Source organism: Rhodamnia argentea, chromosome 1 (genome assembly GCF_020921035.1).
Source record: "Rhodamnia argentea isolate NSW1041297 chromosome 1, ASM2092103v1, whole genome shotgun sequence".
NCBI classification, from domain to species: Eukaryota; Viridiplantae; Streptophyta; class Magnoliopsida; order Myrtales; family Myrtaceae; genus Rhodamnia; species Rhodamnia argentea.
Genome location: NC_063150.1, coordinates 29976391 through 29993487, shown reverse-complemented (window position 1 = coordinate 29993487; position 17097 = coordinate 29976391). Strand labels below are relative to the sequence as shown.

The following is a 17097-nucleotide window of genomic DNA, read 5'->3' as shown; positions in this document are numbered from 1 at the left end:
TCTTGGTGCAATTAATTCATACGCTTCTCTAACTGAGAAGGAACCATTGATGTTGCTGCCCTAGATGAGCAAATCCTTACCATCACAATCAGAGGATAAATTGGTTGAGGTAGAATACCTATAAGGTTGGCAATGTTCCATTGATTGTTCCAAATGAAATCTCGAATACTGCAGTTGAGGTCTTGAGGTGTAGTAGATGGAAGAATCTAGTGGGTCAGTAGACCAACCTCATCAACCCAATTATCTATCCAGAATTTAATTGTTCGTCCATTAACCACTACCCATCTCATACCCTCTAAGACATCAATCCAAACATTGCTAAGAGCTTTCCAAAATAAAGAATGAGTAGCACGAGTTGGCAGAGTAGATGGTACTGGTTCAAAACACTTGTACTTATCTCGAATAAAAGATTTCCACAAAGATGTTGATTTCGAAACTAAGTATCAACCCAGTTTCATAAGGAAAGCTTTATTATTTTCTCGTAACTTCGAGGTCCCAATCCTCCACAGTTCTTCGGTTGGCAAAGCTTCTCCCATCTTAGCAGGTGCATCTTTTTTTCATCTTCAACATCTCCCCAGAGAAAGTTTCGGCACTCTCTCTCTATTGCTTCATGAAAGAGTTAGTCACAGAAAAATTAACTTCCATGTTGAATTGGCTGGATCGATTTAGTCGCTTATCACCGGAATGGGACCGTTTAAAGCGCTAGGACCAGATGGCTTTCAGGCAATATTAATTTTACCAGAGTCAATGGGCAACAGTGAGCAACTCAGTTATCTTGAAATTGTGAGACTATGACTTGGTGATGGAAACATGGAAGGCATTAACCAAACTCTTATCACCTTGATCCCTAAAGTTGTAGTCCCTGAAAGATTGGAGCATTCCCGGCCTATTACTCTCTGCAATGTTTCCTTCAAAATAATCACCAAGATTATTGTTAACGGACTGAAGGAAGTTATGCCAAGTCCGACTTCCCCAAACCAAGTGAGCTTTGTTCCAGGTCGTTACATTCAAGACAACATCATCATTGCTCAGGAAATCATTCACTCAATGCGTAAGACGTGGGGAAAGAAGGGCTACATGCTAGTTAAGGTTGATTTAGAGAAGGCGTATGATCGACTAATTTGGTATTTTATTCGTGAGACTCTTTGGTTAGCTGGCATCCCTGAATCATAAGTGTATCTTATCATGCTATGTGTTACAACTAGCAGTATGCAACTACTATGGAATGAGGAAATGACTGAAGCGTTTAAGCCTACAAGGGGCCTACGACAAGGGGATCCACTCTGACCTTTCCTATTTGTCCTTTGTATGGAATGGCTTTCTCATTTAATCATGGAGTCGGTTGACAAGGGTGAATGGAAACCGTATCGTACCCGTAGAGGAAGTCCTGTAATCTCTCATTTGATGTTTGCAGATGATCTCCTTCTATTTGTTGAAGCCTCTCTTGAGCAAATTCAGTTTATTAAACAGTGCTTGGAAACTTTCTGCGATGCCTCGGGTCAAAACGTGAGTACTAGTAAAACGATGCTCTTTCGTTCTAAGAACGTCCCTAGACAAGAAACGACTCTTATCAGCACCGTGGGAGGCTACCATCTTACTACTAGTCTTGGAAAATGTTTTACTTTTTGATCCTACAATTCGTGCACTCTACTTAGATCATAATAAAAGAGAGAACGACAGTTCCCTTCGCTGGGGCACTGGTCTTAGTACCTCGATACAATGCTTTATCTCTCAAGCTGATTCTCCTTCACTACTTTATGCTAATGTCCGGTTAGTTTCATTTATCGCAGTGAAAGTATCGGTTGCTGCTATGTCTTTAGCGCTGGAAAAGCATTAATTAGATGGCGGAATGTTCTCCGCTCCATTTTTAGTCCTTTCGGAATCCGCGGTAGCTACTAACATGAGTAAGCTACAGAAAATGGGGAAAAGCAAGTTTAACTGCTTCCTTTATCTTGATTTGTTTGTGAACCATCTTGTTTCCTTCAATACGCCCTTTGAGGTTGGATTTTTCTTTTTGGTGTAGGTTCAAGTGCATAGATTTGCATGGCAATGTAGTTTCGTATCGAATGGAATGCACGGCACAAAGAACCAGTGCTTATATTTCGTGCCGGATCATCGGCATGATTGGACCTGAGGTTCAACTGTTTTCTTCTCTTTAGTTGCAGAGCTTACTAGTTGAACCGTGCTGTAGTTCGGGTCTCGTCATGCCCAGCATGGGGACACTTCATCCAACTAGCTGCTGAAATTCAAACGCTTTCTCATGATTATTTCTGAATGCATTAAAATGCATGTAACACACTGAAGGGTTTTCTTGCTTGCACAGTGTTTTCAACATCCTATTCAGCCTCGATAGATTTACGGCCTTTGAAACTCGTGATCGGTATTCATCTTGCCTTATTGGATTTAACCTGATTTAATGGAGCGTGAAATTTTTTGTAAGTGTACTGGTTTGAGATTTCTCATGGTCAAAATATTTATGACGTATATCGAGTTAGAGTTTTTGATGGTTAAAAAAATAATTTGAAAGTAATTTAAGAATTTTTCGTAATATTATCCTCTTGAAAAAAGCCTCACCTTTGTTTTTCCAATTTGGCATCGCTCAGATCTCCTAATCGGTCCACCACCGTTGGATCTACCCCCGGAGGGCCCCGCTTAATCAAATCGATTAACTAAATCAATAGGAGAAGAACAAAATATATATGTAAAAAACACTATTTATTAACTAAATCACCAGCTGGCACTTTCGTAATTCCACCCACACTCGAGCCCACTTTCGGTTGAGGCGGTTTCGAACGGCGGTTCCGTACTCCGGGGGAGCGTACTGGTTCTCCGTCTCTTGCGAAGCGGCGAGCAAGCCAGTCCGATGGCTCCTCTCTCTCCTTGTCTGCAACTACATCCGCCTGAACGACGAGTCAAGGACCGAGTTTGTCAGGGTCTGCGTCGAACGGTGAAGGCTCCGCCCAGTCTCTCGCCGGCGCTTTTCCATCATCGGTGGCCTCGCCGCATGATTTGATCGCGGCGGACTCCGACGTTCTTGGCCTCGTGTTCTCAGGTAGTCGGTTTTTCTGTTTTGTTTTTTATTTTATTTTTTTATAGAATAATTAAATATTAAATCATGTCTTTGTATTACGGCAGCTGAAGCAAGTGCCACAATAATTAGGCTTGAAAGAGAATTTTATTTTTTTGTTTTTGTTTGATTGGACAGTTTTAGCTCTGCGGTGATTACAGTGCTTGCTGAATGATGCCGCCTGTTGGTTTTTGCTGAGGCAAAATTTGGGTTTTGAAGGATCTGAAATGGGTAAAACTGGAGGGTTGATGACGTTCAGCGAGAGCCCGAGTCTTCACTGTTCTTGATTGAAAAGTCTGAACTTTAAAGATGAATGGGAAGCGGTGGATTGTAAGTCTAGATGTGGCAGAAGAGAAGACGTGTGAATCAGAAGTTATAGAAGTTGCATCGAAGTTTATTGAAGGAGGATCGATGCGTCGGTGACATAGCTTAGATGTTAGTTTTGCAGCTTGGGTTATTGCAGAAATAACGCTGTATACGTATTAGAAGTAACAAAACAGGGAGAAAAGGATTCTAGAGAGGCTATGGAAGATTACTCTAAATATGCCCACAGTCCTGCTCACTTGGCTGTTTTGCGCCGTGACCACACTTCCCTCAGGGCCATTATTTCTTCCCTCCCTAGGCTGCCAAAGGCTGGTGAGGTCAACACTGAAGCCGAATCCATCGAGGCCGAGCAAATTGCGGATGCTGTCTCGGCTGTTATTGATCGGCGTGATGTTCCGGGAAGGGAGACCCCTCTCCACCTTGCAGTGCGTATCCGGGATCCAATAGCTGCGGAGATTTTGATGGCAGCTGGCGCAGATTGGAGTCTCCAGAATGAGAATGGATGGAGCGCTGTGCAAGAAGCCGTATACACTAGAGAGGAATCAATCGCTATGATTATTGCACGCCACGACCGGCCCTTAACTTGCGCCAAATGGCACCGGAGACTTCCTCGTGTAGTTGCTTCAGTGGCTCGTATACGTGATTTCTATATGGAGATAAATTTTCATTTTGAAAGCTCAGTGATTCCATTTATTAGTCGTATTGCTCCATCGGATACGTATCGCATCTGGAAGCGTGGTTCCAATCTTCGAGTTGACATGACTCTAGCTGATATTGATGGTTTTCAAATCCGGAGATCGGATAATACTTTTATGTTTCTTGGAGATGGCTATTCTTCTGATGATGGTAATAAATCTTTGCCACGGGGGTCTTTAATTGTTCTTGCACACAAGAAGAAAGAAATCACGAAGGCTTTGGAAGAAGCTGGTGCCCAACCAACTGACCAAGCAGCTGCGAATGCGTTATCCTTAATGTCTCAAAAGGAAATGTGTAGGCCAGGCATTGATGTTACTCGGGCAGAACTTGTCTCACGTTTAAATTGGAGGCGGCAAGAAAGGACTGAGATGGTTGGGAATTGGAAAGCTAAAGTCTTCGATATGCTCCATGTGACTTTCAGTTTGAAGTCAAGGAGGGTTCCTGGTGCTATGATAGTTGAAGAAAGGATGGTTAATGGCGGCGAAAGCAATGATTATGATCATGTCTTGACCGCTGAGGAGAGGGCTCAGTTAGAATCTGCGTTCCGCATGGGAAATGCAGATGGTCTGGAGGATGATGATAATGGGATGGATGACTGTCATGAAAATGGTACAGCTGGCGCTCATGAAACTTGTGCATACAATGGTGCTCACAAGAAGAAGATGAGCTGGTTTGGTTGGAAGAAGGGGGCAAAGAGTGAAACTGAGGATACAAAAATTTTAAAGCAGTCCTCAAAGTTGGCTCCGGAAGGTAGCAATAAGAAGTCAATGGATCATCAAAAGGCATCCTCTGAGCTTGCAAGGGATGACTTCGTAGATTCTAAGAAGGGAAAGGAGAAAATTTCCAAGAAAAAAAAGAAGAAAGTGGCCAATGGTGAATCTAAGCATGAGAGTCAGATTAAAAAGGGTCTGACGCCTGTTCTTTGGTTGACACCAGACTTCCCTCTGAGAACAGATGAGCTCTTACCTTTGCTTGACATCTTTGCCAACAAAGTTAAGGCTATTCGGAGACTCAGGGAGGTTCTGACTACAAAACTTCCATCTGGCACATTTCCTGTCAAGGTAAATTTTCCGCATCTGGCGGTTCTAATTTTGTTTTAGAATTCCAGCCTTCTATTTTGGCTGGTTATGCAGATCGATTATGGCTTGAGTTGGAGTAGTTTGTGATGTTTTTCTGTCTTTTGGTTACACCAAACTCATGGCTTGCCATGTTGCAATCTTAAATCTCTTAAATGGTTTCGTGGAAATAGACAGTTATCTGCCAGTGTACGTGTATGATGTATACTATACATGCTTGTGCATGAGGCTGAGGCACAGTTTTTAATATTAATGTGGTGAAACTGCTTTGGAGCTTGTCATCTTTAATGTGCGATTAGTTTTCAAATGGTGTTTGTGATAGAAAAGAAAGCTCTGAGATTGGTGTATTCAAGACTTATCATGGTCAAGCTGAAAAGACGTATATTGTTGCTTCTTGTTACTTAACTGGGTTTGGCATTTGTGCAATTATGAACTCAGAAACACATCGTGTCTTTCTTACAAGCTGTGCTCATTCTTAGATGGTTGTCTTTTATGCTGGATTAAGATTAAAAACTGCTGTTGGAGACTATTGTTATTGACACAGTAACTTGCAAAGACGTCAGAGAATTTATGACAAACAGATTTACAACTTGTACTCACAACAACTAGAAACTTAGCCATGGAAAATTACTTAAACATATTAGAAAGGTTACTGGTTGTTGCAACGTCGGCACTTGTAGTCTATCATCAAGATGATCACCTAACTGAATATAGCTTTTTCTTTGCAGATCGCTATTCCTATTGTTCCCACCATCAGAGTTGTCGTCACATTTACGAAGTTCGAGGAACTTCAACCCCAGGTAGAATTTTCAACACCTCTCTCAAGCCCACCACATTTCCAGGATGCGAAACCGAAAGAATCTGCAGGGTCCACGTCATGGATTTCTTGGATGAGAGGGAGTCGTGTAGGGCAATCTAGTGATAGTGATGGTCATCATCACGAGGATGACTTCAACCCGTTCCACATTCCGTCGGACTACACCCTGGGTTGATGCCAAAGAGAAGAGACGCTGCAGGAAAGCAAAGAAAGCTAAGAGGAGGAAGCATAAGAAAGCAGCAGCTGCCAGAAGTGGGGACGTGGGGGCATCGTAGGAGTGAACACACGGAAGAACAATAGCTTCTTTGTTGCCCTCTAATTTTGAATTTTTAGAGGTTTTGGGATCCTCTCTATATATCAAAGGCTAAAATCCACATTCAATCTATGTATGTGTTTGGCCTCAGTAGTTCGCTTTGAATCAACAATAATGCATGTAGATATTTGGTCACAGACTACTTCCATTTCATCCAAATTGTATGAATTTGCTAAAATTAGGTTGCTCAGAGGAGCGGTAGCTAGCTGAATTGAACCTCGTCAAAGGGTCTTTCCACTTCCTCCTGAAATCGTCATTAGAGGGACCAATGACTACTGGATCACCAAAAAGTAATCTCAACTTTGTATCAAGAATATTTCCGTACAGTTTGTCCAATACACTATGGTAAAGGTAACGTCCCGAGGCACCTTACAAAAGAATGAGGGAATTAGCGCTAAACCCCTACATCGTGTTGGCTATAAGAAGTGTAATCGAGGAACAGCAAAACAACACGGCCAACTCCAAAAGGGAAAGAAACATAAGGAAATTTCGTCCACTGGACCAAAGCCTACTTTCAAGCTGGCCAAACACATCCGTAAACCAAGTTCAAATAATTCTATATTCACAGGCCAAGAAATTGCAGTCGATACAAGCCTTTCGAGCTGGTTGGTCGATTCCGAGGCCACTCCTAAGTCCAAATGTAATGTTGAATCAGCGGGAAATTCGACCATCAGAAACAGCTAGTACGCCCAAGAGCGACGAAGGCCAGCCAGTTGTGGGAGTGCCTACTGTAGAAGACCAAAGGCAGTTCTCTACTTCTACATCTCCGAGGTGGTCGAGAGTCCAAACTCCTGACAAAAGCCCGCCTGTTTTTGGCACCGTGGGGGAGTTATTGGAGCCTCACTGGGCAAGCTGTCGAGTCGGACTCGGGCTCTTCGTGCAAGCTTTCTTGCTGTGCTAACAAGAGGTACCTGTTGGCTTCGGATCGTCAGTGTGAAAATGTTTTTGTTTGCAGTGTTTCCTAACAAGCTTTCTTGTTACGCCAGCATACTCTATCTGTAGCAACGCTGGAGAGAACTTTAAAGGGGAGGTAGGAATGACATGAACTCATTCTCTTGGAGTTTCTGATTTAAGTGGCTGTTTGCTCCTCCTGTGTAGGTTAGGAATAGAAGCTTCGATCATTCTCCATGCTAGTTGCTGGGCTGGGGAGTCATCCTACGAAACTTAACTAAAAGTGGCTGTGGATCCATCAGAACTCAAGCTTGGTGTTGGCTGTTTGGTCTTGTATCTCGGATTTCCCTATGAAGATGGCCTTTATTATTTTCTTTTTTTGGGTTATAATACCATCAAGAGCTCTTCACTAACACGTCTTTGACAAATTTATCCAAAATTAAATTTTTTTACCACATAAAACTCTAAACTGAAATATTTGTGACTCCAAACTAATTTTTTGACAACCAAAAACTCTAAATTGATATATTCGTGATAAATTTACTTTTCGTTAGCTTCTGTTAAATGGGGTTAATATAAAGAAAAAGGCCAAATTGGAACACCTCTCACAAATTGAGGGTAAAAATACCAAACCGGTACATTCGTTAACCGCCACATGTCATCTAGCTCATCAATTTGACGGTAAAATTTAGCGGAAACTAACGGAGAATAAATCTATCTACCAGCTTGGGCTTTTTTACGGTAAAAAAAATTAGTATGGGATAAATTCATCATAAATGTACCAGTTTAAAGTTTTTCGCAAGAAATCTTTACTTTATTGCACTCTTAAACTCTATCTCACTTCACATCTCAGAGATGGTTTTGTCATCATAAAAAATGAGAGATTGTTGAAGAAACGTTTCATAAAACATTTTGATGATTTCCAGACTATTGTTTGCTATTTTACCTTTTGTGTGCAGATATTTTATCTTTGGCTAAGAATCACATGATGACATCAGGTAAATATTGCGTGAAGTTTGAAGGATTTTCATGAAAACGTTAGTTGAGGACCACAAAAGTTAAAGTATAAACATGCGAATGTTTGTGAAAGAAAGGCTAAAGCAAACCGTTACTTGATGGGAAAACATGAAAGGATAACTCTGGCCTCTATCGGGAACTATTCCCTGCTCTTGTCAAAGTCTAGCAAAAGTTATAAGCACAGAACTAAAGCTATGCTCCTATTTCGGGAAAGTCTAGTCTAACTTGAGAAAGTTGAGGTCTGGAAATCCCATCAACCTCTAACGGCTCTTTTGCTTCTCCAAAGACACTCCAATGGACATGTTGATATAGTCTATAAAGAGGGAAGATCACGAGGGCTTCAGGAGTAATAGTTCATCTAAGAAATCCAAAACTTCGGTCCAGCTGTTTGTTCTTATTAATAAGCCTACACTGTTGAAAGATCTTGTGATCATTTGTAGCATTATAATTGTGCAAAATCAAGTGTACATCTCCGAGTAGTGAGGCAGTATCAAGATAGTGTGATTTGTCATGAGAAAAACCATCTTACTTACTGTTTATAACTTGGGAGGCAGTTTACTAGTGTATTCCAACTCACGTTGTGATTGTTAGTTATGTAAAGTGGATGTAGGCTTCGTATTTAAGCCAAACCACTATATATCATGTGTGCTTGTTTTTCACTCTATCTTCACTCAGCCTTGCACACACTTAGATATCATTTTGTGAAATATTTTCTCACCCAATCTTTTTCATATCACCTTTGGCTTTCCGCATAATCCGAAAAAGTTTCGAGATAACCTATTCACCCCCTTTAGATTGCATTGTTAGCCCCAATAATAACTTGAATATTACCTTGATGTAATCATACTCATATCTTGTTTTACCTGCTCCTGCTCATATTCAACTTGTGTCTTTATTTTCGTATCGTTTAACAAGCTTCCTTAAAATTATGTATTCATCTCTCGCTAAGTGATATTGTTAGCCACATCATGCATAAGTCCAAACCGCACTGGATGCCGGCGGAACCAAATTCTTGCTTAATGCATGTCAAGTTACTCGTGATCTCTGGATATTGCACTCGCTTCACTCGAAGATTGAGCACGTAAGCCTAGCAATAACATTCCGCCCCATTTAGTTGGAGGTAGAAAACCGACATCATCGACATTGACTTCTTCCTTTGGTTGCGACAACACGTGACATGGAATGATTTTTTATTTTCCTTTTTTGTTGGGGGTCAAAACTTGGAATGATGTTCAACCAGCCAGGGGGCTTCCGGCAGGATACGGCAGATCTGCATACATCTCTACCTCGTCGAGATTGGATTTGATAACAATGCGACGGCCAACATTTCAAACGGGATTTCTCCTGGGAAAGCTGAGACAGAGGCCATGTTTGGCTTCAGAAACGGCACGACCAGGAATGAGAGTGGGTTACCAGGAGCACGAACGGTAAGCGAATCGTAGGAGGATGCGCAGGGATTTCATTTCCATTTCATGATTGCAACATTTTCCCAGGACTCAGACTCATTGGATACAGAGCGAAAGAACCGAGAGCAGAGCAGAGCAGAGGAGCCCACATCTTTTTCCAGGCGAGCAAAGGGTCGAATTTTGAAAGCTTTTCCTCTGACAAAGCTACGGACAAAACCCCCCCAAACCAAAAAGAAAAAAGAAAAAGAGAAGAAATGTTTGAATACAGAAGAGAGAGAGAGAGAGAGAGAGAGAGATGTTTTGGTAGTGGTGAACAGAGGAGGGTAGGGGGACCAGAGATGGTGAAGAACAGGGCATGTGTTCCCAGAGCCCCCCAACATGCCCCCGAGTTGCAGTTAGCTTTGAAGCGTTAATCTGACATCTCTTTGGCTCAGTCCCCCTGACGTTATTTCGAGATCGGGTCCGTCCAATTTCCACAAATTGTTACTATGACTTTGTTTAACGGAAAATTTAAAATTTGAAAAATATTTTTTAAAAAAACGATTGATTAATATCGCCTTGAAAAATTACCCAATAAAAAAAAATTCACTATTGATAACGTTTTATGCCTAAATATTTTCGTGGGCAATGAATTTTTTTTATTTATTCATTTTTTTAACCGGTAAAACCAATCATTTTTTGAAAAACATTTTCTAAATCTTTAGTTTTTCGCGAAACAAACGCACCCTAAACTTTTCCTCTTTTTTCCTAATGGTCGATGCAAAGACACCTTGTTGCCCTGCCATCTGGATGCTAATTCTCAAAACACTTTACACTTTTGGTCATGGATATGTCGAATTCTCGGTCCGTTAAGTACGAAAATAAACTTTCCGAGGCTTTTTAAGTTTTCGAAAATTCACGTAACGAAAGGGCCGATTTGGGGTGAATAACTGTGAAGGGTTCGCACTGAGGGGAAAAAGGATACTTTCTTTCTCTTACTGAAGATCCAAGATTCGATCGATGAATTTGTATGTTCTCTCTATATCATCGAGGGATCGTGATCCCAAATCGCAAGTATGCAAGTGAAAGATCGCCGCATCCAGTATATTCCCCCCCACCTTGGGTCAGGATAGATGTATGTTGTTTTTAATTGCAAATGAGTTGTATAGAATCGACCAATAGAGAGAGAACCATGCATCATTCGCATAGGTGGTCTCGAGGTGCATTTGGTTCGATTTTCCCAAGGGTCTTTAAGCCTCGAGAAAATTTCAAGCCTTTGGCAAACTTTTCTCGGGACCTTTTTTGCCAAATGCCTTCCTTGTCTGAATTTTGAGCGAACAAACTCATTTCTGTTTCTTTCAGATTTTTCCCTTTTCCTTGCCCGTTTTCTTTCCGGAATGGAAAAAAAAAAAAAAAAACATCATCGAACATGAATCAGAATCGAAGGATGGCAAGACCGGTTGGGGTGGGATGGTCCCCGGAAGCACCCGCACCAAAGTGCAGAGAGTACGATTCAAGTCACAGGAATAGCTAGAAAGGAGGGAAAAAAGAAGAAGATGAAGAAATCCACCGTACCATGTTCAATGTCTCGAGATCTACTTGACAACCATAGTCCTCGTACCTACCTCAGAAAATTAAACCGGCCCGCGTCCCGATGTAAAGGATGAAACGTCGCTCGGTTGTTTGGTTTGTGGAACGTCGACCCGAGCGTTTTCATTTCACGACGCGTCTGCCAATCGTGATGGGACGACTTAGATCGTGTCGCCGATCGATCATCTTCGGCGAAAAAAAGTTTGAACTCGCTCCGTATCGAGAAATTCTCTCGTCGTAATCTTAATACCACGACTGTCCAGCGACGTCCTTTTTAAAGCATTCGATCGTAACGTATGATCGACAGTTCTGTCGAAACAGGGGTTTCTATGTAAATTTCCAATTCAGTTGAAAAAAAAGAAAAAGAAAAGAGGGGAGGATCCTAACATACTGTTCTTGCTCTTTCCAAACTTCAAAGCCGTCTCAACTCAACGAGGACAAAAAGGAAATTAAGAAGTCTTATAGATGCTCTCGTGGACTCCTCAAGGCCATCGCTCGTGCATGCCATACGACATAACCGGTGGTAAAGACAGCAGCCTCGTCATGTGTCGGTAGCGGGAAATTAATTTACGACCTTAATTAGCATCTATTTTATTGAACTTTTTTAAAAAAAAAAAGGGGAAAATCTTAATCTCGAGGAGCACGAAGAATCTGCCTCCCTCCAAGACGTCGATACGAACTCACGTAACATTAGATTCACGCAAGGTACAGCAGCTTCAAGGAATTTGTTTGGTATCTCGTAGCCGTAATCTTCCCGTTAATGATTGTGGCGGTTTTCTATAGGACCACTAGGCGAGATTTCGTATTAGCGTCTTTAGGGTACTTTAACTATGTCGATCCAAAGCAAAAGGAAAATTACTCTTGTTCCCGTTACTTACGTATCATGTTGTTCCTTTTTCGTTGGTACCGTATCTTTGTTTTCATCGATCCGATCGGCGAAAACGTGCAGAATTCAAAATGGAGCGAAATACGCGAAGCTATTCGACGTCATCGGCTGACGAGGGTTAAAAACATCTTATTGAATGCTTATTCGGTTGGTGAAGCGATCCAAAACAAATTAAATTAGAACCATCCAAAAGGGAAGCCCCCACCTTGTTTTCCATTTTTCGTTCGTCGCCCTGTATGCTTGGGTCACCATCGCTCACCTCACCAAGTCGCTCCACCGCCGTTGGATCTCCCGCTGGAGGGTCCCGCGTCTCCATCGAAAAAGTCAATTAAACCCCGATTAACCAAATCTCGATTAGACTAAATCGATAGTAGAGAGGAAAACAAATTAAAAATTCGACAAATGGCACTTTGGTAATTCCGCCCCAACTCGAGCCCCGCTTTCGGTTGACGCGGTTTCGGATGGCGGTCTCGTAATTCGGGAGAACTCCAGGGGCGTACTTGGTTTCTCTCTCTAAAAGCGGAGTGCGACTGTGCGAGCGAGGCCGATGACTACTCTCTCTCTCCTTCTCTACAACTACACCAACCTGAACAATATACCCAGTAGTAGCGGAGCGAGAGAGGGAGAGAGAGAGATCTGAGTTGGGGACGACGAGTCGACGACCGGGTTCGTTGGGGTCAGCGTCAAACAGTGAAAGGTTTCGGATTTCTGCTCTTTTCCTCTTCAGGTCCTCGGGGAGAGAGAGAGAGAGGGCGAGAGAGTCCCGACCGTTGGATCTGTCTCCGCCAGCTCGCACCCGCCGCCCGATTCTGTCCCGTACGGATCAGACCCTCTTCCTCTCTCTGTCCTATCTCGCTGACGCTTTTCCATAATCGGTGGCCTCGCCCCATGGTTTGATCGCGGGCGAAGTTCTTGGCCTCGTGTTCTCAGGTAGTCGCTTTTTTGTTTTTTGTTTTTCTGGGTCTCTTCAAAGCTTGATTTGGTTGAAGAAAGACGATTTTGAAGAAGTTGGGTCGTTCTTTTTCCTGTTAAAAGATTTATAAGCGAGGAGTTTTCTTAGATGGTTGACTGCTGTAAGTACGAGACTTGCTGGTTTGAATTGACTGCGGTAATAGTTAGGCTTTTAGAAGGAAAAAGATTCAGCTTATGTTGCGCGATTCGAGCTTTACGCTGTGGTTTTGTTGTTTTTGTTTGATCGGACAGTTTTAGCTCTGCGGTAATTGCAGTGCTTGCTGAATGATGCTGCTGGTTGGTTTTCTGAGGCAAAATTTGGGTTTTGAAGGATCTGAAATGGGTAAAACAGGAGGGTTGATGGAGTTCCGCGAGAGCCCGAGTCTTCACTGTTCATGATTGAAAACTCTGAGCTTTCAAGATGAATAGGAAGTGGTGGACTGTGAATCTAGATGTGGGCACAAGACGTGTGAATAGGGAGTCGTGGAACTTGCATCGGAGTTTACTGAAGGAGGATGGATGCGGTAGTGTTGCTTAGATATTAGTTCTGCCAGCTTGGTTTATTGCAGAAGTGGTGCTGTATACGTATTAGAAGTATCAAAACAGGGAGAAAACGATTCTAGAGAGGCTATGGAAGATTACTCGAAATACGCCCACAGTCCTGCTCACTTGGCAGTTTTGCGTCGTGACCACACTTCCCTCAGGCGCATTATTTCTTCCCTCCCTCGGCTTGCAAAGGCTGGTGAGGTTAACACCGAAGCCGAATCCATCGAAGCTGAGCAAAGGGCGGATGCTGTCTCAGCTGTCATTGATCAGCGCAATGTTCCTGGAAGGGAGACCCCTCTCCACCTTGCAGTGCGTATCCGGGATCCAATATCTGCGGAGATTTTGATGGCAGCTGGTGCAGATTGGAGTCTCCAGAATGAGAATGGCTGGAGCGCTCTGCAAGAAGCCGTATGCACTAGAGAGGAATCAATCGCTATGATTATTGCACGCCACTACCAGCCCCTAGCTTGGGCCAAATGGTGCCGGAGACTTCCTCGTATAGTTGCTTCAGCAGCTCGTATACGTGATTTCTACATGGAGATAACTTTTCATTTTGAAAGCTCAGTGATTCCATTTATTGGTCGTATTGCTCCATCGGATACATATCGCATCTGGAAGCGTGGTTCCAACCTTCGAGCTGATATGACTCTAGCTGGTTTTGATGGTTTTCGAATCCAGAGATCGGATCAGACTTTTCTGTTTCTTGGGGATGGCTATTCTTCTGAGGACGGTAATACATCTTTGGCACGGGGGTCTTTGATTGTTCTTGCACACAAGGAGAAAGAAATCACAAATGCTTTGGAAGGAGCTGGTGCCCAACCAACTGAAGCAGAAGTTGCACACGAGGTAGCCTTAATGTCTCAAACGAATATGTATAGGCCAGGCATTGATGTTACTCAGGCAGAGCTTGTCTCACATTTAAATTGGAGGCGGCAAGAAAGGACTGAGATGGTTGGCAATTGGAAAGCCAAAGTCTATGATATGCTCCATGTGATGGTCAGTGTGAAGTCGAGGAGGGTTCCTGGTGCTATGACAGATGAGGAGCTTTTTGCTGTGGAGGATGAAGAAAGGATGGTTAATAGTGGTGAAAATGATGATTATGATGATGTCTTGACCGCCGAGGAGAGGGCTCAGCTAGAATCTGCGCTCCGTACGGGAAATGCAGATGGTCTTGAGGATGACGAGAATGCGATGGATGACTGTCATGAAAATGGTTCAGCCGGTGCTCATGAAAATTGTGAATCCAATGGTGTCCTTAAGGAGAAGAAGAGCTGGTTTGGTTGGAGGAAGGGGGCAAAGAGTGGAACTGATGATCCTGATGATACAAAAATACTAAGGAAGTTCTCGAAGTTGGCTCCAGAAGGTAGCAATCAGAAGTCAATGGATCATCAAAAAGCATCCTCTGAGCTTGCAAAGGACGACTTGGCAGATTCTAAGAAGGGGAAGGAGAAAATTTCCAAGAAAAAGAAGAAGAAAGTGGCCAACGGTGAATCTAAGCATGAAAGTGAGTATAAAAAGGGTCTGAGACCTGTTCTTTGGTTGACACCAGACTTCCCTCTGAAAACGGATGAGCTCTTACCTTTGCTTGACATCTTGGCCAACAAAGTTAAGGCTATTAGGAGACTCAGGGAGCTACTGACTACAAAACTTCCATCTGGCACATTTCCTGTCAAGGTAAGTTTTCTTCATCTGTTGGTTCTGATTCTGTTGTTGTAGTGGCTTTTCAGCCTTTTGGTTGGGCTGGTTATGCAGATCTATCATGACTTGGGTTGGAGTAGTTTGTGATGTTTTTCTGCGTTTCTGTTACACCAAACTCATGGTTTGCCATGTTGCAATCTTAAATCTCTAATTTGGTTAGATGGAAATAAATCTTTATCTGCTAGTGTACATGTATGATGGACAATACATGCATGTGCATGAGGCTGAGGCACACGGAATATAATAGTCATGTGGTGAAACTGCTTTGGAGCATGTCATGAGTTTAATATGCAATTGGCTTTCAAATGGTCTTTTTAATAGAACGAAAGTCAAGAAAGCTCTCAGATTGGTGAATTCCAGACTTATCAGGGTCAAGCTCAAGAGAGATGTATATTGTCGTTACTTGTTACATAACTGGGTTTGGCATTTGTAGGATTGTGGACTCAGAAACACATCATGTCTTTCTTATAAGTTGTGCTCTTTCTTAGATGGTTGTCCTTTTCTGCTGGATTAAGATGAAAAAATGCTGTTGGAGATTATTGTTATTGACACAGTAACTTGCAAAGAAATTGAAGAATTTATGACAAACAGATTTGCAACTTGTGCTCACAACAACTAGAAACTTAGCCATGGAAAATTACTTGGAAACAAATTAGAAAATGTAGTGGTTGCAACGTCGGCACTTCTATTCTTTCATCAGGATGATCACCTAACTGGATATAGTATATTCTTTGCAGATTGCTATACCTATTGTTCCCACCATCAGAGTTCTTGTCACATTTACAAAGTTCGAGGAACTTCAGCCCCTGGAAGAATTTTCAACCCCTCCCTCAAGCCCAGCACATTTCCAGGATGCGAAATCGAAAGAATCTGAAGGGTCCACGTCATGGATTTCTTGGATGAGAGGGAGTCATGGGGGGCAATCTAGTGATAGTGATAGTCACCGTTACAAGGATGATTTCGACCCATTCCTTATTCCGTCAGACTACACCTGGGTTGATGCTAATGAGAAGAAACGTCGCATGAAAGCAAAGAAAGCTAAGAGCAGGAAGCATAAGAAACCAGCGGCTGCCAGAAGTGGGGACGTGGGGCATCATAGGGGTGAACACATGGAAGAACAATAGCTAAACTCTCATTGTTGAAGGAGAGCAAAACGCCATTGTGTCTAAAATCTGACATCATTCCTCTGGTTGGAATTCACCTCACAGGTTATGGGAGAGATTTCTGGGGGCAATTGTGTCTGCCTGAAGAGTAGAAGATCAGTGGTTGCTCGAAAAAGAAGAGCAGGTTCTTCTTTAATTGTTGTATGGCTCCTATCTGGTGATGGAATTCGATCTCCGCATTGCTTTAACTACTTGTTTCTATTGAAGTTGTCATCAAACAACGATCTTTGTATCTAAATCTTCCATTGTCACGCATAAACATGTCATGATGATTGATGAGTATTCTTTTTGATCTGGTTTTTCGCTTGATTGGTAGCGCTCTTTGGTCACTCCCACTTGTTCTCGTCTGAGAAAACTGATGGAGAGTAGTTCTGGTTTTGCAGAACTGACAGTAAATCTCCATTCAATTTCTCGCCTTTAAATTCCATTATCCTCTTTACTTTCGAATATTTAGAGGTCTCCGGATCCTCTCCATCTATAAAATAATACTGAACTCCATATTCGATCTATTTATATTCGGCAGCTTATGATGAACATTTCCCACTCACTAGTTCGCTTTGAATCAATAGTAGTGCATTTCCATTTCGTCCAAATTGTATGAATTTGCTAAATCAGGTTGCTCGGGGGAGTAATAGCTAGCTGAATTGCACCTCGTCAAGGGTCTTTCGACCAAATAA

At 42.5% G+C, this 17097-nt stretch overlaps 1 protein-coding gene and 1 pseudogene across 3 annotated transcripts; both read left to right on the top strand.

Moving 5' to 3' along the window:
- Positions 1-2850: 2850 nt before the first annotated feature.
- LOC115725987 (ankyrin repeat domain-containing protein 13C-like) lies at positions 2851-16722 on the top strand. 3 transcript variants are annotated; one of them, XM_030655682.2, is made up of 3 exons: positions 2851-3052; positions 13266-15233; positions 15995-16722. In XM_030655682.2, the coding sequence occupies exons 2-3, from the start codon at positions 13644-13646 to the stop codon at positions 16379-16381; spliced, it is 1977 nt and encodes a 658-aa protein (XP_030511542.1). In that variant the 5' UTR covers positions 2851-3052; positions 13266-13643; the 3' UTR covers positions 16382-16722. The 3 variants fall into 3 exon arrangements, with proteins under 3 accessions (XP_030511542.1, XP_030511538.1, XP_030511541.1); XM_030655678.2 differs by lacking the exon at positions 2851-3052 and adding an exon at positions 12610-12992 and having other exon boundaries at positions 13289-15233; XM_030655681.2 differs by lacking the exon at positions 2851-3052 and adding an exon at positions 12610-12992.
- On the top strand, positions 3335-6280 carry LOC115725988 (annotated as a pseudogene).
- Positions 16723-17097: the final 375 nt, after the last annotated feature.